Genomic DNA, 24,202 nt, shown 5'->3' with positions numbered 1-24,202 from the left:
TCGGGGGCAAGTTTAGGTTGCTGCTTAGGGACAGGACTGGGAGTTATTTAAAGCCTCACTACCGTGGGTAGAAGTGACCAGTACATGAAGCAAGCATGAGCAATTCTTTCTCGAACTTTGCTAGTTCAGAGAGAGAAACTGGCAGCATGGAGCACAGGGTTTATAAAGTTTTTGGCTGTTTGTCTTCTGTAGGAAGAGTGGCTGAGAGAAGGCACAGAGTGGAGGAACGACGGCTGAGCCCCGGTGGGGAGAACATTCTCAGACTGAAGACTAAACACCTGGTGCCAGGCAGGAAGGTGAGACGTGTGCCTGAATTTCAGCGGTTTGGTAAAAGTGAGGATAATCCTACCACCTGCCTTCAGGGCGGGTATGCACGCGAGTTACGGACCACCCTAGGTCGCAACCCGAAGTGGTTTCTCTACCCACGTGCGCACGTGTCCACCAGCCCCAGCATGCCCGCAGCGTTTTCCATCCAGAGGCCTCACAACTCCTCTTCGTGGACCTCTGGTCAGGGTCTCCATTCCCTTCCTCGTCTTCCGTAAGGATGTGGACGCTGGGGAGAACGTCCCCGGACCTAACCTAATTTAGAGCAAGCAAAACACCCCCAGAGAAGAAGAGGGTCATTGCATGCCGTGGGTCACAGGGGGCGTCCGAGGACAAAAGTTAAATCCCAGCACTGAAAGCCAGGAGCCAAAAAGGAAGGGAAAGAAACGCCTCAACAAGTACCTGCTACTTAGGCGAAACGCGACCTCGCCTTGGTCTTAACGCCCAAGCTCCCACCTCCGCAGCGCCAGGAATAAATACGCCGAGCACAGCGCCAGACTCGCTGGCTACGGGACCCTCTTTGGGCAGGCTGGGAGCCGCTCTTCCCATTGGCTGGAGCGGGGCTTCGGGTTCTCGGGCACGCCCTGCACTCTGGACTCGGAGCTCCGCGCACCTGTGGGCGAACAGCTTTCTTGCTTTCCCCCTAACGGAGAACACGTGCGAAGGTGAGGGTTTGGGAGCTGGACCTGGCTGCGTAGGACCTTTCCCAGACAGGCTGACTCCCAAATGCAGTAAACCATGTAATTACTGAGCACTACTTCGGGCCTGGCAGTCTTCAAGGCCCTCTCTAGCTGGAAGTAAAACATCCGAAATTCACAAGTGCATACATCTTAATAGAAACAATGAGTATTAAAGGTTTGGATTCCAAAACCATTTCTAATATGCTTATAAACCATGAAAGAACATATTCATTCCATGAAAAATAGAGGAGACTGTTAGTGTAAACAGTTTGAGAAGCTGAGGTCCCTAACTGTGCCTTAATAAAGTGAATTAGACCCCTGCCTTTTCATTTAATTTACATATGCCTGGCATATTTAGTTTTATATAAACGCTTACGTATTATACAACTTAGTGCCATCTTTTTTGTTTCTTTTCCCTTTTGGTTTACCACAGAAAGCAACCTTTGGGAGGAAGAGTATCGCTTGCCCTTTTCTGCATTATCACTAAAGAAAGTTCACCTTTGTTGTTTCCCTGTTTTGCTAAAATTTAATTTTTCAGGGCTTCTTTGTCTTAAAACGCTCAATAATAAGTGGAAAATGCAAGTCTATTTAACAAGTGCTAGCAAGAAAGCATCTTAGAAAAAAAAACTTAAAGATGTCTCCTCATGCCATTGCCGCTGGAAGGAGAGACACCATTCTTCATAAAACTAAACTGAGAGGGTGGGGAGATAATAAAGGCAATTGAAAGCACATATATTATACGTGGATGAGGATGGCAAAGCTCCTAATTCATTTTTGTTAATTTCCTACGGACACAAAAATATGTTCTCTTTACTAAGGATATAAGTTTCTATATAACTCTTAAATCAAGATTTTTATACTATTCAATTTCTGTAGGACCTTATCTTTTGTCTCCTAGATGTAATTCCAACACAAATGTATTGAATTTCCCCCACAGAACTGTATTTAACAAGTTCTCAGATTTGTACATTTTTGCCCTATGTATTTAGCAGATTCGATGCTATGATACTTGTTCATAAATTTGGCCTTTTTTCAATGTATAAAATCCATCTCCAATTCTGAACTTTGAATTAGTTTTCTGCAATTTCTGCTTTTTGTTTCCTTGGAAGCTTACTGATCAACCTCACAGGTGTTTCTTATAATCAGCGTATGTCTGGATTTTGTTGCTTGACCCAGTATGTCTCTGTTTTATATAAGAAAATTCAGTCCATTCACCTTTAGCACATGGACTGAAAATTTATTGCATTCTTTATATTACTTTGGGTTCATCATTAAATTTACATCATGGATTTCTCTGTTTCCTTTCCCATAATTTTTCTGACTTATCTCTGTCTTTAGTTTATTTGTTATTTGCTTAGAGCCCTTTCTTGAACTGTTTTTTCAGATGTTAGAGACCTGGATGATACAGACTCTGAATTCTTGCAAATCCTCAAATATTTATTTCATGAGGACAGGTGAGTATCTTTTAGCTGATGGATCACAGTCCCTTTAACAGTCAATAACTGCTGTTTTCTAGCTTCCAACATTACAAATGAGGACTCTAATATTTTTTCTTTTTAGATAACTGGACTTTGCCTGAAAGCTTATGAATTTTCTTTTTTTTTCTTAGCATGTAGGAATGACATCTGTATATGCTTAGTATGAGTCTTTACTCATTAATCCAGATGGAAATGTACTGGATTTTTTAGATCTACAGACTCAAACCTTTAAATTTTTTTTCAGTCCAAAAACTTTTTCTATTATTTTGTTATTCATTCATTTTTTCAATTCTGTCCATTCTTTTTTTTTTTCCTCCTGGGACTTCTGTGTCTGCATATTAGGTCTCATAGATCTATCCTTTAAACCTATTAACATTTTTAAAAAAATATTTCTATCTCTTTCTTTTCCTCTATGCTTTGGGGTATTTAAGTTATCTAGGCTACTTCTTGGGTCTCAAAAGTGACCATTTCAATTCACTTGCTAAATTGATGAATTAGGAAGATATAAGTAAATAGATTCAGATTTAGACATTTTTAATTTTAAATTTCTATTTTTAAAAGTGTATATATATAAATAAATAAGAAATAAATAAATTAATTAAATCTTTATATATATAAAGATTTTATTTATTTTAAAGATTTTATTTATTTATTTGACATACACAGAGAGATCACAAGTAGGCAGAGAGGCAGGCAGAGAGAGAGTGGAGGAAGCAGGCTCCTTACTGAGCAGAGAGCCCGATTCAGGGCTCAATCCCAGGACCCTGGGATCATGACCTGAGCCAAAGACAGAGGCCTTAACCCACTTAGCCACCCAGGTGCCCCTGAAAATATATTTATACACACACACGTATTGTATATTTGTTTTGTCATTTCACTGAGGTTCAAGTCTGGTGAATGGACTATTTTAAGTGGTAGTACTCCCATAGACAGGGGAAGACAAAGAGGCAAGGCAACCTTTAAGGTAGCTGGCTATTGAGTAAGAAGCATGAATCCTGCCATTTTCCTACTGAGGCACCTGGATAAAACCCTCTTGCTTTCTAGTCTACTTACAATCTCTCAGACTCAGCACAGGAGACAGTCAGCTTCAGCTTTTTCTTGGCCCCCTGGGAGTCAAAGAACCCCAGTAAATTTATACAGATCTCCTAAGGGTTCCATAGAACTAGAGTCTAGGCTCTTTTCATGAAACTCCACTTTCAAGGCTGCACACCTAGACTCTGATGTTGTTTTCCACATTCTTATCTAGCCCATGAAGAAGGGCATGAGAGAGATCCAACATCAGGTTTCTAAACCAGTGCTCTGAACTTCTCTCCGTAAGTCTCAGGTCTCTGGTTTAGGAGAAGCAGACATCAGAAATCATAGGGAATAGAAGAGCTCATTACAATTCTCCCCCATGATCCACATCTAACTTTAGTAGAGAGTTTTAAAATTTATTTTATTTTTTTATTGCACTTTTCTGTGAATGACCTTATAAAATGGGAGACCCATTCACTATCTTTTATATGAAAAAGCTCTGATTTTTCCCCAGTATATGCCAACCTTAACATGATGAAGACATTTGGTTTGGATGAAAGGCCTTAAAGATTCCAGTTGTTTAAAACAAAACTCTGGTTCCACTTCCTTCTCAGAGTAAGTTCAAAAAAAGCTTAAAATCCAGGGGGCCTGGTCACATATCTGAGATCCTCTGATATACAATAGCTTAGTCTGTTAGTCTCAACTAACAGACATTTTAGAAATAAGACTATAGGGACGTCTGGGTGGTGAAGTGGGTTAAGCAAGCATACTGACTCTTGGTTTGACTCAGATCATGATCTCAGGGTCATGAGATCTAGCCCCATGAAGAGTCCCACCTCAAACCCTACATCAGGCTCTGTGTTCAGTGCAGAGTCTGCTTGAGATTCTCTCTCCCTCTCCCTCTGCCCCTCCTGCTCATGCTCTCTCTGTAAAACGTGTGCATTCAGGATCTTAACTAGAGCAATTTAACCATACTAAAATCTTCATCTTACAGATGAGAAAACTGTGCGGGTAAAAGATTAAATAACTTGCCCCAAATCACCTAATGGGTAACAAAACCATTTTTTTTTAAAGAGCTTATTTATTTGACAGAGAGAGAGATCACAAGTAGGCAGAGAAGCAGACGGAGAGAGAGAAGGAGGAAGACTCCCCGCTGAGCAGAGAGCCAGATGCGAGGCTTGATCCCAGGACCCTGGGATCATGACCTGAGCCAAAGGCAGACTGAGCCACCCAGGCGCCCCAACACAACCATTTTTTTTTTTAAAGATTTTATTTATTTATTTGACAGGCAGAGATCACAAGTAGGCAGAGAGCCAGGCAGAGAGAGAGGAGGAAGCAGGCTCCCTGCTGAGCAGAGACCCTGATTCGGGGCTCGATTCCAGGACCATTGGATCAAGACCTGAGCTGAAGGCAGAGGCTTTAACCCACTGAGCCATGAAGTTGCCCCCTAACACAACCATTTTTAAAGTCAGTTCTGTTAGACAGCAAAACTTCTTCTTCTTCTTTTTTTTTTTTTAAGCAAAACCTCTCTTTAAACACTGTGCCATATGGACTCTGAATGTGTAAGCCAGGAGGGGTCCGCACAGTTATTTTCAAAATGTGATCTTGGGAGTCATACAAATTCAGGTGTTCATTTCCTGGTGGAGACCAGAGGGGTAGGCTCTGGACCACCTACTTCTGCCAAACATTGAACTATAAACACAGTTAATATATATAACTTCCTGTGTGCCAAGGACCGGTTTAAACATTTCGAGGACATTAACTCAGTTAATTCTAACAACAAACTTGTAAAATAGTTACTATTATTGTGCCTATTTTAAAGATTACACCAAAAGGCTGTCATGCAGACAAGATCACATCATAAGTGGGTGGTATTGTCAGAATAGAATCCAAGGAGTCTCTTGCTTTTAAAGACTACTCTAAAAAAGTGTTCCTTACCTAAGAATCGAATACTACTGATCCAGCCTAAGTTTGAGAAAAAGTGCTTTAAGGTAATGAAAACATTTTCCTAAGAGAACACTGAACAAGATAATAGAAGAGCAAGTGGCTGGATCTCTTTCTGGGGCTCTTTCCTATGGTGCCGCCTCGATCCCACCTTGTCTTTCTCCTCTCGGCCTGCAGTCTCCAGAGAAGTCCAGTACTTGGCAAGAAAAGGGAGAGGAGGAAAGCGCGACCCCGCCACCGAGACAGCAGGAGCCAAGAGGGTCCCCGGAAACAGCAACCTGGAATTTGAAAGGTCCTCTTACCGGCGGCGCGACTCCAAACTCCAGTTTAGGGACAATGCTAGGACCAGAGCTAGTGGGGGGCCTATTCCGCCAAAGGCGTGGGAAAGCGGGCTCAAACATCCCTCGCCCGCAAAGGGCTCAAACATCCCTCGCCAGCAAAGGCGAAGTGACAGCAATGGTTTCCCCCCAGGTTTCCTGTGCGTGGGAGGGTGGGTGGGTCCCCACTCGGGGGTTCTGCGGGTCCCAGAATTCTCCGAGACCGGCCAGAATCCCCAGCCCTGTCCCTTTCCCAGGGGACCTAAAAGCTTCGTTAGCATTGGGGTGGCTGCACCCCAGCCTCTTCTCAGAGAGCGGAGGGTACAGGTCTTCAGGCAGGCAAGCTGGCGGCTGAGAGCCGGACTGCGCCCGGAGGCTTCCGGCCAATCAGGAGCCACGTTCTCCGGCGCTCTCCTTTCCGCCCCGCCCCTCTCGTCTCCATGGAAATGGTCCGAGTGTCTGTGCTGAGACCCGGGGCTTCCATTTCGATCTAGCGGGGCTGCGGCCATTGTTTGTATAGACGGTCAATTTTGGCCGGTCCCATCCCCCTCAGAGGCTCCATAAGTGACGCGGACTCTCGGGAGCACCAAGCCAGAAGCGGACAAGGGCGGGGAGAGCTGTGGCTGAAGAAAGAGTGGCAGAAAAGGGAGGGTGAGGGGCCGAGAAGCGGCTCTGGCTTAGAAATCCCGAAGACACCAGTGTAGGTGGGTCCTTCACGGCCGCACTCCTGAAGTTAAAACCGAATATGGGGAAGGGGAGAGGAGGACAGAGGTAGTTTGGACCTCGGCGCCGGGGTGCTCAGGGTTGGAGTGTTGGGGCGGAGCTCGGGTCGGGGGTCTGGAAGTGGGACGGAGGCCGCGCGCGTCTTCGCTGCAGAAGCGGAGGCCGCGCAGACCCGTGGCCCTGGCGCGGTCAGATCCCGCTCCTAGAGCACGGTTTGTGTGTCTGAATGCAAAAACACTCGGGCAGCCCGCCTTGGGGGAGCCCGAACCTGTGCTGCTCTTGAAACGTCCATGAATCGTTTTTTGTTTTTGTTTTGTTTTGCTTTTTCTCTCTAGAGAAAGAGGGCTCTTAACTGTTTATCATTTTCCCCAGGGACCTGTGATCACCAAGGCAGAACCGGGGTAGCAAAGGCTCATGCCCCCATTTTACAGGTGAGGAAAGTGAGGACCTAGGAGGTCTAGAAGAAACCATTTTCCAGGTTCTACAAGTGGTTAGTAATAGACTTGAGACTGATCAGGTCCTTGGAATGCTAGATCTGGGACCCTTCTTTAAGGTTCTAATACTCTGATAGTAAATCCAGTATTTCTATTGTAATTAGTACAGAAAAGCAATGGAACTATCTTTCTACTTAACAATGATGATTGAACAAGACAAGAAAAATACTTTTAGAAAGAAACTAAGTGTCGCATTTCTATTATTTTATATACTTGTTAATAATTAACTAAGAAAGCCTTGGGACCCCGGTTAAATTACACGGAGAGCGTCTGCATCCCTGGAGGGATCTTGGTAAGATCAAATTCTGTTTTCATGCCCAAACTAAAATTGTACCTTTGAAGTTTTTAAAGGTTCAGAAATAAAGTCCTTGGTGCCAGTTCTCATAACTCTCCTATCTAGCCCTTGAAACAGAACAGTATATGGGGATTGTAGTGAGTTTGGGGACTGCAGGATATGCCCAAACTTTCATTCCTCCTTTCTTCTCCCTCAGCTCAGACTCCTCAAAACTCCACCCTTCCCCAAAAGAGGAACATGAAAGAGGAAGGATTGTTCACTACTTTCCTCATAGTCTGATCCCAGGTGAGTAGGATTGATTGCCTTTTCTCATTTATAAAATGCCCCCTGAATTCTCCATGGGTGGTGGGAGTTAAGAGGGAGCAGCAGTGGGGATGGATGGACCACACAGAATAGAAAATATTCCTCACTTGCCTGAGAAGCTTCCAAGACTCGTACATAGCATTTACCCGCCTCCCACCCAGTCTCTTTTTCCAACATTTACTTGTTTATTCAGCAGGTCATCCAGGTCTGTTGTATAATATGTACTGTTCTTGATCCTCTGAGATAGGGAAATATATAAGAATGTCTTTTCTTAATATTGGGGAGGTAAGCCATATGAGGTTAATTATAATTTCTCAAGTTATCATACATTAAACAGTGTCACAATGAATGGCATTTAAAAGAAACAGAAACTCAGGTTTGAAAAATCATGAATAGGAAGATATTCTAGACAGGAAGATGATCATTTAGTCTCAGGCAGGAATTGAGGGGAAAATAAGAAAACTGAGCTCGTAACTAATTGTAGAGCATTTAAATATGCATGTATAAGGTCAGGCCACATTGTAGAAGGCTGTTGATGTTTAATTGGTTACTTATTGTTGTGCACCACTCAGTCTTCTGCACTTCAAAAGAGGGAGCCATTACCAATGTTTGGATCTATTTACTTACAGTCTTTTATCTAATATTTGATATACATACATAATCTGTATAGACACATATACATACAGATATGTATACATACAAATATAGACACATAGGTAATCTAACATATATGCATGTAGAGAGATTATATATATATATATTTTTTATAAATAAATCTTTTTTTTTTCCAATTTATTTATTTTCAGAAAAACAATATTCATTATTTTTTCACCACACCCAGTGCTCCATGCAAGCCGTGCTCTCTATAATACCCACCACCTGGTACCCCAACCTCCCACCCCCCCGCCACTTCAAACCCCTCAGATTGTTTTTCAGAGTCCATAGTCTCTCGTGGTTCACCTCCCCTTCCAATTTACCCAAAAGCACATACCCTCCCCAATGTCCATAACCCTACCCCCCTTCTCCCAACCCCCCTCCCCCCAGCAACCCACAGTTTGTTTCGTGAGATTAAGAGTCACTTATGGTTTGTCTCCCTCCCTATCCCATCTTGTTTCATGGATTCTTCTCCTACCCACTTAAGCCCCCATGTTGCATCACCACTTCCTCATATCAGGGAGATCATATGATATTTGTCTTTCTCCGCTTGACTTATTTCGCTAAGCATGATATGCTCTAGTTCCATCCATGTTGTCGCAAATGGCAAGATTTCGTTTCTTTTGATGGCTGCATAGTATTCCATTGTGTATATATACCACCTCTTCTTGATCCATTCATCTGTTGATGGACATCTAGGTTCTTTCCATAGTTTGGCTATTGTGGACATTGCTGCTATAAACATTCGGGTGCACGTGCCCCTTTGGATCACTACGTTTGTTATCTTTAGGGTAAATACCCAGTAGTGCAATTGCTGGGTCATAGGGCAGTTCTATTTTCAACATTTTGAGGAACCTCCATGCTGTTTTCCAGAGTGGTTGCACCAGCTTGCATTCCCACCAACAGTGTAGGAGGGTTCCCCTTTCTCCGCATCCTCGCCAGCATCTGTCATTTCCTGACTTGTTGATTTTAGCCATTCTGACTGGTGTGAGGGGATATCTCATTGTGGTTTTGATTTGTATTTCCCTGATGCCGAGTGATATGGAGCACTTTTTCATGTGTCTGTTGGCCATCTGGATGTCTTCTTTGCAGAAATGTCTGTTCATGTCCTCTGCCCATTTCTTGATTGGATTATTTGTTCTTTGGGTGTTGAGTTAAGTTCTTTATAGATTTTGGACACTAGTCCTTTATCTGATATGTCGTTTGCAAATATCTTCTCCCATTCTGTCAGTTGTCTTTTGATTTTGTTAACTGTGTCCTTTGCTGTGCAAAGGCTTTTGATCTTGATGAAATCCCAAAAGTTCATTTTTGCCTTTGCTTCCCTTGCCTTTGGCGATGTTCCTAGGAAGATGTTGCTGCGGCTGAGGTCGAAGGTGTTGCTGCCTCTGTTCTCCTCAAGGATTTTGATGGATTCCTTTATCACATTAGAGAGATTATATATTAAAAAAATTTGAACATGATAAATAAGCTCCATGAGGGCAGAGAACATTTCCAGTTCATAGAACTATGCCTAGCATATAGTAAGCCCTCATTGAATATTCGTTGAATGTATGGATAGCTTTTATATGTATAATTTTTTCATTGTTAAATATATATTATATATAAATATAATTAACAGTTTTTCCACATATTTTTTGGTAGCCTGAGTTTTTTTTTTATTTTTAAGATTTTATTTATTTATTTGACTAAGAGAGAGATCACAGGTAGGCAGAGCAGCACACAGAGAGGTGGGGGAAGCAGGCTCCCCATCAAGCAGAGAGCCAGATGTGGGGCTCGATCCCAGGACCCTGAGATCATGACCTGAGCCGAAGGCAGAGGCTTAACTCACTGAGCCACCCAGGTGCCCCAGTAGCCCAATTTTTTTTTTTTAAGATTTTATTTATTTATATCACAGACAGAAATCACAAGTAGGCAGAGAGGCAGGCAGAGAGAGGAAGAAGCAGGCTCTTTGCTGAGCAGAGAGCCTGATGCCAGGCTCCATCCCAGGACCCTGGGATCATGACCTGAGGTTTTAACCCACTGAGCCACCCAGGCGCCCTAGTAGTCCAAGTTTTAATGACTATTTAGTATTCCATTCAAATTATGTATCATTCCATTCCAGATATATGGGCTTTATTCCAGCCATATGTACTTTATATTAATCTTCTTTTTGGGGGAAAAAACTTAAGTAATTTTCAATATTTTGCTGTCATAAAGTTTTCTATTAAATATTTTTAGGGCGCCTGGATGGCTTAGTTAAGTCAGTTAATCATCTGCCTTCAGCTCAGGTCATGATCCCAGGGTCATGGGATTGAGTCCCTTACTGGGCTCCTAGCTCAGCAGGGAGCCTACTTCTCCCTCTCCCTTTGCCTGCCATTCCCCCTGCTTATGCTCTCTCTCTGTCAAATAAATAATCTTTAAAATTTTTAAAAAATATTCTTATGCATAATTTATTTAGTGTATCTCTTCATATCCTCAAGTTATGCTCTGAGAAACAGGATAACAGAGTTAAGGAATATAAACATGTTTTAGACTTTTGAAAAACTTAAGTTCTTTTTTTTTTAGAAATACCACATGAACTTTTATAACCATTTGAGGAAAGATACTATCTTTCAGAACCTTTACCACCTTTGAGTATTATCTTTAAGATTTTGCCTTGAATTGCATCCCTTTAATCTTTAGTAAGGTTGACCATTTTTTACATACATTTACTGGTCATTTGCATTCCTTCTTTGACATAAGTATTGTATGTCTCTTGATATGCATTACTTTTTTTCCTACTAAATTTTTTGTTTCTATTTGATAAAAGATTCTCCTTGTATATAAAAGATATAAACCATTTGTTAAAGGCTGTATTTCTCTAGTTGCTTGCCTTTTGCTTTTAAGGACTTCTTTGTTTATATGAGTTTCACATTTGTATAAAGCGAAATCTTATTTCTTTTTATTTATATAGTATTATGCTTTGGGAGCTCTTCTTCACCCCCAAACATATTACATAATGACTTTCCTTTTCTCAGTTGTTTTTTACAGTTTCAAATATTTTAAAAGTTTAACTCTGAAACCTATCATATATTTATTTTGATGTGAGAAATGACAGAAGTGAAACATTTTTCCTCCCACTTATTTTTCTAGTAGCATTTACTTTCTCCATTGATTGTGGTGCTACGTATTTATATATCAAATTACTAAATTTTTTTAACATACGCACACACATACACAAATGTATATACAGACCACTTTTGGGGCTGTCCTGTTTTGTGAACCCATCTCTCAATTCTTTTTTTTTTTTTTTTTTTTTATTTATTTGACAGAGAGTGAGAGAGCACAAGTAGGCAGAGCAGCAGGCAGAGGGCCATCTCTCAATTCATATACTGCTATCCAAGTGTATTTAATTTTGTTCCTTTATATGTAGTATGCTTAATGGGCAATGCAGAGGAATTTAACCTTTCTTTTTTTTTTTTTTTAATAAGATTATTTATTTATTTATTTGGGAGAGAGAGACAGTGAGAGAGAGCATGAGCGAGGAGAAGGTCAGAGAGTGAAGCAGACTCCCCATGGAGCTGGGAGCCTGATGTGGGACTCGATCCCGGGACTCCAGGATCACGCCCTGAGCCGAAGGCAGTCGTCCAACCAACTGAGCCACCCAGGCGTCCCGAATTTAACCTTTCTTTTTCCACATTTAGGAATAAAGAAAAGGAAGATGGCTCATTGTGGGAAGAAAAAAAATTAAAAGTTTCTTGTAATAAGTTTTAGATTATATTAACTGAATATTAACTGAATATAACTGAATATTAACTGAGCCGAATATATTAACTTTTCAGTATTTTTTTTAGTCTAGCTTAATAGTCAAAATACAGGCTCTGGACCCATTATCTAACCTTGTTTCATTGCTTCTACACTTCTGAGTTATGTGAACTAGACTGCATTACGTAACCAGTTTCTCAATTCTGAAGTGGGGAAATAGAACTTTCTAGGGTTAAGATGCAAACATGTAAAAACCAGCACAGTGCCTGACAAAAAGAATCACTAACAATGATTGCTATTATGTATTGTTAAAATATAATGCATATCTGATATAACTCTCTCTAGTCAACTAAGACATAAGAATTGAGGCAGGGAATCTAGCCTTTTTTTTTTTCTTTTTTTTTGGACAATGGCTAGTCAGATGTTCCAGCATCATTAATTATATAAGCTATCTTGTCCTCACAAATTTACTATTACCTTTACCATGTTTAGAATTCACTGCTATATTTAGGTCCACTTTCAGATTTCTATTCTTTTATATTGATCTTCTCTATTTCTCTATTTCATGTGTCAGCCACATGGTGTTATAATTAGAGCTACAGAGTTCTTTTTTTTAAGAGCTACAGAGTTTTAATATACCATTGGGTTAGTCTCCTCGTGTTATTTCTTTTTAACACTTTTCCTTTTTCTCACAAAAGTACTTGAAAATACCCTCCGCCAAACCTGTTGTATCTTTGAAAATGTAAGTCAGTTTAGTGATAACAAAATTACGTTTATTTTTCCTACCAAAGATTGAGGAGTGTTTTCTAAATTCAAAAGCTACATTTATCTGTGTTCTAAGTGTTTTTGTTAAGTACGTAGGAATCTATCTCTCTCTCTCTATATATACACACACATATATATTTATATATAAATATATATATTTAAAGATTTAAAAATAGATTTAAAGATTTATTCATTTATTTGAGAAAAAGGCAGAGAGGTACAAGGAGGGGGAGAGGCAGAGGGGGAGGGAGAAACAGATACCCCACTGACCTGGGAGCCTAATGTGAGGCTCAATCCCAGGACCTTGAGATCATGACCTGAGCTGAAGGCAGACTTGCAACCATCTGAGCCTCCCAGGTGCCCCAGAATGTATATTTTTTAGTTGCTATTGTAAATGTTATTTTAAAAGTTTATTTATTTTTATTTATTTGAGAGAGCGAGCTAGCATGGGTGGGGGGCAAGGGAAAAGCAGACTCCCCGCTGAGCAGGGAGCCTGATGCAGGGCTCTATCCCAGGACCCTGAGATCATGACCCAAGCCAAAGGCAGACGTTTAACCCTGACTGAGCCATGTGGGCACCCCTGTACATGTCATTTTAAAAATACCTTTTAAAAGTGGCTCCTGGGTGGTTCAGTCAGTTAAAATACCTTTTAATGAGTATATGCCTGAACTTTTTAAATTACGTTAATTGTATTTTACATGGTCGGTTAATTTGAACTTGTGATACATTACATGCATGCAAAAGAATATACTAAAATATTATGTATAATTTAAAATAACATGAGCACCTACCCTCTAGACCACCAAATATTTTGAAAAGCACCCCCCTGCTGACCCCATAATTTCATTCCCTCCTTTTCCTAAAGAGGCAACTGCTATCTTAAATGTTTATTATTCCTTAGTTTTATATAAATGGAATCACTGTGATTGGCTTCTTGATTTGTAGCTATACAAATGTAGCTATAGCTTTTTTGTATGTACCTATAGCTTTTTTTCACAGCTATGTATTGTTTCACAGAATGACAAAAAACTTATTTATCCATCCTGTTGTTGGGCCTTTTGTATTGCTTCTAGTGTTTCATTATTTTTTTTTAAAGATTTTATTTATTTATTTGACAGACAGAGATCACAAGTAGGCAGAGAGGCAGGCGGGGGCGGGGAGGAAGCAGGCTCCCTGCCTAGCAGAGACCCGGATGCGGTGCTCGATCCCAGGACCCTGGGATCATGACCCAAGCTGAAGGCAGAGGCTTAACCCACTGAGCCACCCAGGCGCCCCTAGTGTTTTGTTATTACAGCAGTTATGCTGAAAATGTTATTGTACATATCTTCTGGTATACGTGTGTAAGTTTCTCTAGGGTACAAATCTAGTATTAAAATTTCTGGGACATTGAATGCCTGGGTGGCTCAGTGGTTTAAAACCTCTGCCTTCGGCTCAGGTCATGATCTCAGCGTCATGGGATTGAGGCTCGCATCGGGCTCTCTGCTCAGTAGGGAGCCTGCTTCCCGCTCCCTCTCTATCTGCCTCTCTCGCCTACTTGTGATTTCTGTCTGTCAAATAAATAAATAAAATATTTTTAAAAAAATTTCTGGGACATTTACTTTGCTTATAATTACTAATGATTTTCAGTTGGTTTTCTTGGGTTTCTTATGTACAACCATACCCTTTATAATTGTCTACTTGTATTGTCAAGTGCTTTCATTAGTGGTTTAAAAATAGTGAATTTGCAGTATCTTTGTTGAGTTTCCAGTCTTAACGGGAATGCTTTTAATGTCTTACCTTTGGATTTGAGATATGGTTGCATGTCTTTGTTTTGCTAACTTGCTTTGTTTGTAGTTTTAAATGAAGGACCCATGTTGCATTTTAAGAAGTACTTTTTTGGCAGTGATTAAAATATATAGCTTTTCTTATTTGACATTATTATGACAGTTTATAGTTAATGGATTTCTTCATTTGGATCTTTCTTTACCTTTTGGAATAAACCACCACTCCATCATGCTATAATATGCTTTGGTGTATTGTGGCAGATTGCATTTGCATTTTCCAAAGATGGCCATACCTATAACATATCTGACTCTTAATGCTTGTCTTACAATGTGACTTAATCTTCCCACCAAAAAATAGGATCTATGTCCCCACTTCTCAAATCTGACTGGGGTTTGTGATAACCTCAACTAGTGGAGTACAGTGTAAGTGATGCTATGTGACTTCCAAAGCTAAGTCATAGAAAGGATACAGCTTTTGCTTGCCTCCATGTTGAGAGGTAGCCCTGGCCACATAACCAAGTGCAAAGAAATGGATAACTTCCATCAACAGTCACAACCAGCCTACCAGCCATGTGAATGAGCCACCCTGGAAGTGAATCCTCCAGCCCACTCAAGCCAGTACTCAACAATCTCATGAGGGATCTGAGCTAGAACTGGCCAGGCCATTTCTGAATTTCTTACCCTGAGAAATTGTGAAAAATAATTATTTTTGTGTGAAGCCACCACATTTTGGAGTAATTAGTTCTGTGACAGTATAAATATAGGTGTTGCTGGATTTTATTAGCTTTATATTTTTCTTTATTTACTCTTAAAGTTTGTGCCAGTATTCATTAATAATATAGTTATAGATATATAGTTTTCTGACTTTTACTGTCTCAGTGTTTTCCTGGATGTTTTAAAGATTTTGATAGTTTTTCTATATGTTTGGAACAATTTAATAACTCCAAGTCTTTTCCTTGCAAATTTGAAAGAATTTATGTAAGAAAATCTTTGGGTTGGTTATTTTTGAAGGTTATAGTTCTTTAATAATTTCTTTCATAAAACTGGCCAGTTCAGGTTTTTTCTCTTTATGACATATTGAGTGGTTTTCTAGGGGAATAAAAAACCTTCCTATTAAGATTTATTTTTCAAGAGCTGTGGAAAGTGCCCACGTAACATTCAGTTGAATTTTTACCTGTTGCCATTTCCCTAATGTCAGTTCTAACTTTTTTTTATACTTATGCTCACTCCTTTTTTCCCCATTGGTTAGCTAGCTGGTAATATATCTATTTTTCTTCCAACAAACCGGCACCTGGATTCATTTCAGAATGGTAAATGTTTTTCAGCTCCATGTTCTTTTGTTTACTCTATACCTTTCCCTTTTAAAAATAGTATTTTATTTATTTGGGAAACAGCACAATCAGGCGGAGCAGTAGGCAGAGGGAGAGGGAGAGGGAGAAGCAGGCTCCCTGCTGAGCAGGGATCCTGATGTGGGGCTCTACCCCAGGACTCTGGGATCATGACCTGAGCTGAAGGCAGATGCCAAATACCCAGGTGCCCCCCACTTTAAGTGTTTAATCCATCTAGTGTCTACATTGTATAGGATACTAATTTGGAATCCACTTTTATTTTTTCTCATATAGTTACTCAAGTTTTCACAACACCATTTAGTAAATAATCCATTCTTAGCTTTTATTTTTAATGCCATCTTCATTATTAATGTGTCGTATATAAACAAGCACAGTCTGAATCTTCCATGCTGTTCTACTGGTTTATTTGTCAGTTATGATTTTACTGTTGTAGTTTGGCGGTGTGTCACTGTTTGGCAGCGCAAGTCTTCCTGCTTGGTTTACTTAAGTCTCTATATTATATTCTTCTTTTCTTTCCCTGTAAATTTTAGGGGAAAAGTATATTGTGTTCCTCAAAAAAATCCAGTTGGAATTTGATGGGGTGGTATACTGAATTTAATTCAACCCATCCAAGAACATGGAAGTACGCCTTTCCTTTTATTTAAGTCTTCTTTCTGCGTACTCGAATTTAAATATTATCTTCCAAGAGTTCTGTATATTCTTGGTTAAGATAGTGGTTTTTTTGGTTTTTGTTTTGCTTTTAGTGAATGGTGTCCCCCATTTTCTAGTGGTTGTTACGCTTTATTGTATCTGGTAATTTTACTGAGCTCTAAGGTTTATCTATGTACTCTTGGTTTTTCTAGGTAGATTGCCATAGTATATGCAAATAGTTACATTTTTTGATTTACTTCTAATCCTTATGCCTCGTTTCATTTTCTTACAGAGTTTATCAGACCTTTGATACTATGTTGAAAGCAGTGGTGACTGGAATCACTCTTAACTTGTTTACCATAATAAAAGAAACACAAAGTTTGTCCATTCAGTTTAATGTTTGATATAGGTTCCTAATATGTAACCTTTACCAATTAAGAGGGGTTTTTATTCCTACTTTGCTAAAAGTTTTTAAAGACCATATAAAGGGGGGCACCTGGGTGGTTTAGTTGGTTAAGTGACTGCCTTCAGCTCACGTCACGAGTCCCGCATCAGGCTCCCAGCTCCTTGAGAAGTCTGTTTCTCCCTCTGGCCTTCTCCCCTCTCATGCTCTCTCTCTCTCTCTCAAATAAATAAAGATAAATAAAATAGTTAAAAAAAAAGACCATATAAAGTGTTGAACATTATGAACTTTATCACTTGATTTCTCTTATGGTTTTCTTCCGTAGTCTATTAATAAATAATATTGATAGATTTTCTCTTAATGAACTGTCCTTCCTTCCTATAATGATGCTTGACCATGATTCATATTTTAAAGTACTTCTGAATTCAATTATCTAATGTTTTATTTAGGATTATTATAGATTTTTAAAATTTACAAATGGGATTATATTCTAACTTTTTGGTATTGTCTTTATCTGGTCTTGGAGTCAAGATTACACTAGCCACATAGCTAGCAAGCTTTCACTTTCTGTTTTCTAAAACAATTTGTAATAGTAATTAGACTCTAATAGAATGTTTGCTAGAACAATATTTATTGCATAGTAAGTTACATTTAGTTTAATAAAATAACACAAATTTATTATGTCACTCATAATAATATCTCATTATCTCCCAGGAAGCTGGGAGCAGTGTAGCTGTGTGGTTCTAGCTCAGGGTCTCTCATGAGGCTGCAGTCAAGCTGTCAGCCGGACTGCAGATACTGGCAGGCTTCAGGGGGCTGGAGAATCCTCTGCTAAGATGCTTCACTCATGTGACTGTTGGCAGGATGCCTCATTTCTCAGAGGACAAAAGGCCTCAGTTCCTTGCCACATGGTGTCTTCACAGGACTCCTAAGTATTCTTACCACATGGAAGGCAGTTTCTCCAAAAGAGAGTGATCTAAGAAAATGGGCGAGGTGGAAGCTTCAGTGCCTTTAAGAGCTAGTTTTGAAAGTTGCACAGCATTACTTCTTCCCCTTCTGTTTTTTATATAAAATTCCTTAGAAGTGAATCCTTAAGTCTAGCCCATGCTTGAAGGGTGGGGAACTGGCTACACCTCTTGAAGGGAAGGGAATCAAATAATTTGTGGATGTATTTTAAAACCACCACAAATAAAATAGACATATGTACTGAAATGTGAAGTTGTACATTATATATTATGTGAAAAATGCAAACCAGAATTATCATGTCTTAGTTAAGAAAAAAATGTCAGTGGGGTATGTATGTTTGTGGATATGCATGAAAAATAGTCAGAAAGGACAGTAAGAACTATCCTGGTTACTTCTCAAGTTATTTGGGGGAGGGTAGGCTTTCAGTTTTTACTTATATTACTTCAGAATTATTTTAAAATTTTATGAATTTATTTTTGGGAGAGCAACTGGACTCAATCTCTAGTATATATTTTAAGATTTATTTATTTGAGAGAGAGAGAACACACACGAGCAAGGGGACAGGTAGAAGGAAAGAGAGAGGGAAAGGGTTGGAGGAGAGAATCCTCAAGCTGGCTCCTCACTGAGCATGTAGCCTGAGGTAGGGCTTCATCCCAGGACCCAGGGGTCATGACCTGAGCTGAAATCAAGAGTTAGCCACTTAACTGATTGAACCACAAAGGTGCCCCTCTAGTATAACTTTTAAAGAAATTCTTAAATATTTAAAAAATAACAAAGCCAGTAACAACAGGCTGAGTTTTATTTTTTCTGTACTTTTTACAAAATAAGGAACCAGTGAGTTCATTTATTTTCTGTTCTGACTCCAGTTTTCAGTCTTGTCATCTGGGAATCTAAACATCCCATTTTTCTTTTCTGATTTTATTTATAATTTCATTTGTATGTGTTAAAATAGACATGATATTCTGAATTTTTAACATTTATAAACATTTAAAAATAGCATTGAATTTTCTCCTTCTTGAATTGTCATTTTGGTTAGTACTTCATTGTTTACACATGGATTTTCATGTAGTTTATTTGGAAAGCAGTATGTGGGTGGTATATTTTGAATCCTTGAATATTTCAGTACATCTTCCTGTTGTCCTTTTGCTAACACAATAGGGATAAACATGGAAATCTTGATTTACAATCCTTTACCAAGTTGTTTTTGACTTCTCTGACTTGATTTAGTAGGTAGGCCACTATTTTGTAAATGCATGACCTTGTCCAAGTTACTTAATCTTGCTAAGTGTTGGTTTCCTTATTCCTTTAGTATTGATAATTATACCTTAGAGGATTATTGTGATAATAAATAACAGCCCTTTTCACATAACTTCTTGATCATTTTTAACTGCTATGATTATAATGATTTGGTAGTCATGATATTCTAGTTTTCCTCCATGAAATCTACTGATTTCCTTTATTATTTAGTATTTAGTATTATTTAGTATTTACTAAACATTCTTAATTGAGCTTTAGAATTGAGAATGTCATCAAAAAATGAAATCAGTTTGTCAAATAACCTATTTATGAGGTGTTCTCTCCACTAAAAGAATGATTTTGGGGCAGTTTGAATACATATATTTATCTCTTTTTTCTAAAACTTCATGATGGTAATAAGAAACTAAAAACTGTCTGAATCTTCAGTGATGAAGTAAGGAGCCATCAGCAAGTAAGGAATTTGAACAAAAACTTGGAAGGGGTGCCTGGGTGCCTCAGGCAGTTGGGCATCGGGCTGTTGATTTCAGCTCAGGTCATGATCTTGGGGTGGTGGGATCTAGCCTCTCACCTCAGGCTCCACACTCAGTCTGGAGTCTTGGAATTTTCTCTCCCTTTTACTCTGCATCCCCACAAATCCCTGTGTGTACGCTCTCTCAATGCATAAATAAACTACTAAATACTACTAAAATAACTAACTTCCTAAAACACACACACACACACACACACACACACACACACACAAACAACTTGGAAAGCAAGAGGCAGAACAGTGGTAAGAACCTCATAGGGCTAAAGACTTTACATCCTGGAATGCTCCATAGGGGAATAAGCACAAGAAGGATTTGATAAACCCTTTGAACTTCAGAGAAGCTGAAGATGCATCCATACCATTGGAGGCAGAGAACCAGTCAAAAGAGGACCCTAAAATATTTACAGAGAGCAAAGAAAAAGTTGCTCACAAAGGAATGAGAATTAAAGAAAAAAAGGTCTTAGAAACAACAATGAATGCATACAAACAGTGAAGCAATTCTGAGAAAAATTCTTTTCACTCTTGAATTTGATATCCAGCCACCTGTGAGTGATAAGGACACTAAGCAAGCTTGGACATTCTCCTTTAAACCAATTGTGTGTCCTGAAGAAAACTTTAGCTTGTTTCTCACCTTTTTTTTTTTTTTTTTTTTTCCCAGTGGCGACGGAATTAGCATTCATAAGCTTGACTGAGCTCATTTGGGCATATACCTCCCAATTAATGGAGTAAATCACAAAAGGGAAAAAGAAGTATATGATCTTGAAAATGGAGCACTAAAGAACAGCCAGCCCAGATTGGAGCAGGAAGATTAACATTTCCAGAATAAAAAGAGTTGGGGGATCAATTGACTTAATCTTTTTCAACCATTACTTACTCATTTTTTAAAAATTGGGATAATAATAGTATCTATAAGAGAGGGTTGCTGTGAGGATTATGAAATATATGTGAAGTCCTTAGCCCAGTGGTTAGCAGGCAGATGCTATTATATGTTTCTTATGACTGTGATGGGCTTCAGTGACTAGATACATTATTTAGCCATTCCTATTATTAAGTCTCCTCTTATTTATTTTTCTTCATTACTGAAATTCTTTCTTTTTTGATTTCATTTATCATTTATGTTACCTGCTGAATGGCTGTTTCCTTGTCTGTCTTTTCCCTTAGGTCTCTTCTTGGAAAACCTGATCTTTGACCAGATGGCAGTAACATTTGAAGATGTGACTGTTATTTTTACTTGGGAGGAATGGAAATTCCTGGATTCTTCTCAAAAAAAGCTCTATAGAGAGGTCATGTGGGAGAACTACACAAATGTCATGTCAGTAGGTAAAGTTATCCCAGCTCTTAGCTAACAGAATTAGTATCTTCTGGAACCAGTTTTGTTGAGTATTTTGGTTCTTTATCTAGGTATTGTATTGAGATAGAAGGAATATGACCCTCAGAAATGGGTCATAAATCAGATGACAGAAGGTAGAGCAAGACATCTCCCAAGACACCTAGGCTATGTAATTAATAGGTATTTGTGATTTTTATTCTTATTCATTTTCTGGATTACACTTAAAATGCTGACCTCTACACATCAATTTTGTGTGGTCCTAAATTTGTTCTCTCTTCATACTATTTATACAAGTTAGCTTTTGCTATATAACAAACTCTACCCCAAACTTAGTGACTCAAACATTATTTTTCATGATTCTAATTGTTAGATGGATCTTCTATCACAGAGTGATCTGATTGGGGCTGGATGGTCTGTGATGAGGCTGGACAGTCAGACTTAGATGTCTGGGAGTTGGTTGGTAGCAGTGGGGATAATGGGAATGTGTTGACCATATGTCGCTCTTCAAGCAGGCTAGCCCAGGCTTGTTTTCATGGTGGTGGTCATAGAATTTTCAAAACTAGCAAAAAGAGGGCAAGTTCTAAGTACGCAAGCACTTTCAAATCTCTGTTTGTATCACTTTTGCTATCGTCCCATTAAAACAAATTGTATAGCCAAGCTAAAGTCAGCATGAAAGGGGAACACCCAGAAGTACAGAGTTAATGCAGCCATTTTTTCACACAACTGGTCACACTCTGCTAGAACAAAAAAATAGAATATGTTATTTCTTAAAATAATGCTCCAAACAGAGTAATCTAATTAAATCTGTTGTTAAGATGATTTCCATGAAACAGTCAGCCTTACCTGTTTATTTCTAACAGTACTTGATAAGTACCAGATGCTCAAGATACATCTACAGCATGTCTGAATAAGTGAATGAATGAATATATATATATGAATGAACAAATGCATAATTTCAGACAAAATATGGAGCAGCCTAAGCATAATCCTTTCCCATTCCCACCCACACATTTATTCCTGTAATTCTGGAAGGCAATGCTTGAGATACTTGGAAATTTTTAAAAACCACATTTATCTCACCAATGGATTATCTGCTTATTCTAGGAAACTGGAAAGAGAGCTACAAACCCCAAGAAGAAAGATTCAGATACTTAAAACATGAAAATCTTCCCTGCTGGCAAGGCTGGAGGAATGCCAGCACTCAGATATATGAGAATAGAAACTATGTGGAAACCGTCCAAGGAATAGATTTGAAAGACCTAAAGCAACAAGATCTTTCCCACCATCAGGAATGGTTAATACTCTCCACCCAAGTACCATGGAATGGGAACTGTGAATTAACTTTTAAAGGCAAAAGTTCCAGGAACTTAAAATATACAAAGTTTATACCTTGGCAGTCCTTAGAAACAAAACATACCCATGAAGACTATGCTAGAGAAATCTATGTGAATGATTTACATGGTTTTCAAGGAAGCAGATGGCATCTTGGCATATCTAGGAAAAATCTCTCTGTGGAAAAAGAACAAAAACTCATAGTTAAGCATTCTTATGTCCCAACAGTAGAAGCCCTTCCAGAGTACACTGAGGAACTATGTCAACATGACCTACTGAAAAACTCTGTGGAAGAGGAAAACTGTGGATGTAATAAATGTAAAGAAATTTATTATTGGAACTCACAGTGTGTTCTCCACAAGAGAAATCAATGTGGAGAAAAGTTCTTTCAATGCTCTATCAGCACAGCATGCTTCTCTCAAAGATCAGACCTATACAGACATCCAAGAATTCACATAGGTAAGAAGCTGTATGGATGTGATGAAGTTGACAGTAACTTCAGGCAAAGCTTAGGTATCCACTTTCATCAGAGGGCCTACACAGGGGAGGTCTCTTACATATGCCACGTGTGTGGTAAGAGCTTCAGTCAGATCTCTAGTCTTCACAGTCATCAAAGAGTCCACACAGAAGAGAAACTTTATAAACTTGAGTGTAATAAGGACCTCAGTAGAAATTCATTACTTCAGATTCACCAGAGACTTCACCTAGGAGAGAAGCCTTTTAAGTGCGATCAGTGTGGTAAGAGTTTTAGTCGGAGTTCAGTACTTCATGTTCATCAGAGAGTCCACACAGGAGAGAAACCATATAAGTGTGATGAGTGTGGCAAGGGCTTCAGTCAGAGCTCAAATCTTCGGATTCATCAGTTAGTCCACACGGGAGAGAAGTCCTATAAATGTGATAACTGTGGTAAGGGCTTTACCCAGCGCTCAAATCTCCAAATTCACCAGAGAGTACATACAGGAGAGAAGCCTTATAAATGTGACAACTGTGGCAAGGACTTTAGTCATAGCTCTGATCTTCGTATTCATCAGAGGGTCCATACTGGGGAGAAACCCTATACTTGTCATGAATGTGGGAAGGGCTTCAGCAAGAGTTCAAAGCTTCATACTCATCAAAGAGTACATACTGGAGAGAAACCCTATAAATGTGAACAGTGTGGTAAGGGATTCAGTCAGCGTTCCCACCTTCTCATTCACCAGCGAGTCCACACAGGAGAAAAACCCTATAAATGTGATGATTGTGGAAAGGGCTTTAGTCACAGCTCTAATCTTCACATTCATCAGAGAGTCCACACAGGAGAGAAGCCTTATCAATGCACTAAGTGCGGCAAGGGTTTCAGTCATAGCTCAGCTCTTCGAATTCATCAAAGAGTCCACATAGGAGAGAAACCTCATAAATGCCATGAGTATTATAAGGGATTTGATAAAAATTCTCATCTTCACAATAATAACACATGAGAAACCTTATAATTACATTTACTTAGTTAACAACTTTAATCAAAGCTTAACATTCAGCCCAATAAATGCTGCGGGGAAGAAAAGTCTATAAATAAACCCAAATAATCCCAAGCAACATTTCTAGTTTCCCCCAACTCCCACTAAGAATCATTTGGTTCAAGAAGAAATCCTTAGGAGGATGCCTATATATTTAAAATGAAAGTATATTTACTTTTTCTATTATATCATACATATCCATTATAAAATATATGAAAGATTCAAGAAGAAAACTCTTCATCCTGTTTTGTCCTAGCCTTTTTTGTGTGCATTTTCATGTGAATGAAATCACACTGTATATTCAACTCTATCTTTTCACTGACTTTGAGACATTTACTTTTTTTTAAAATGCAAATTGGCTAGCTAGCTCTGAAACAGCATTCTGACTCCTCTGTAAAGTCCCTAGGAAGCCACAAGAAGAACACACACAAAACAT

At 39.1% G+C, this 24,202-nt stretch overlaps 1 protein-coding gene across 1 annotated transcript; it reads left to right on the top strand.

Moving 5' to 3' along the window:
* The first annotated feature begins 6,216 nt into the window (after window positions 1-6,216).
* On the top strand, window positions 6,217-23,999 carry ZNF214 (zinc finger protein 214). Its single transcript, XM_044258739.1, has 5 exons — window positions 6,217-6,461; window positions 6,853-6,911; window positions 7,466-7,554; window positions 20,773-20,931; window positions 22,046-23,999. Exons 2-5 carry the CDS (start codon window positions 6,895-6,897, stop codon window positions 23,728-23,730), a joined length of 1,950 nt encoding a protein of 649 aa, XP_044114674.1. The 5' UTR covers window positions 6,217-6,461; window positions 6,853-6,894; the 3' UTR covers window positions 23,731-23,999.
* Window positions 24,000-24,202: the final 203 nt, after the last annotated feature.

The sequence above is a fragment of the Neovison vison genome, chromosome 7, assembly GCF_020171115.1.
Source record: "Neovison vison isolate M4711 chromosome 7, ASM_NN_V1, whole genome shotgun sequence".
Classification (NCBI taxonomy): Eukaryota; Metazoa; Chordata; class Mammalia; order Carnivora; family Mustelidae; genus Neogale; species Neogale vison.
Note: the sequence above shows the minus strand (reverse complement) of the source record. Positions and strands in the feature narration are given on the sequence as shown.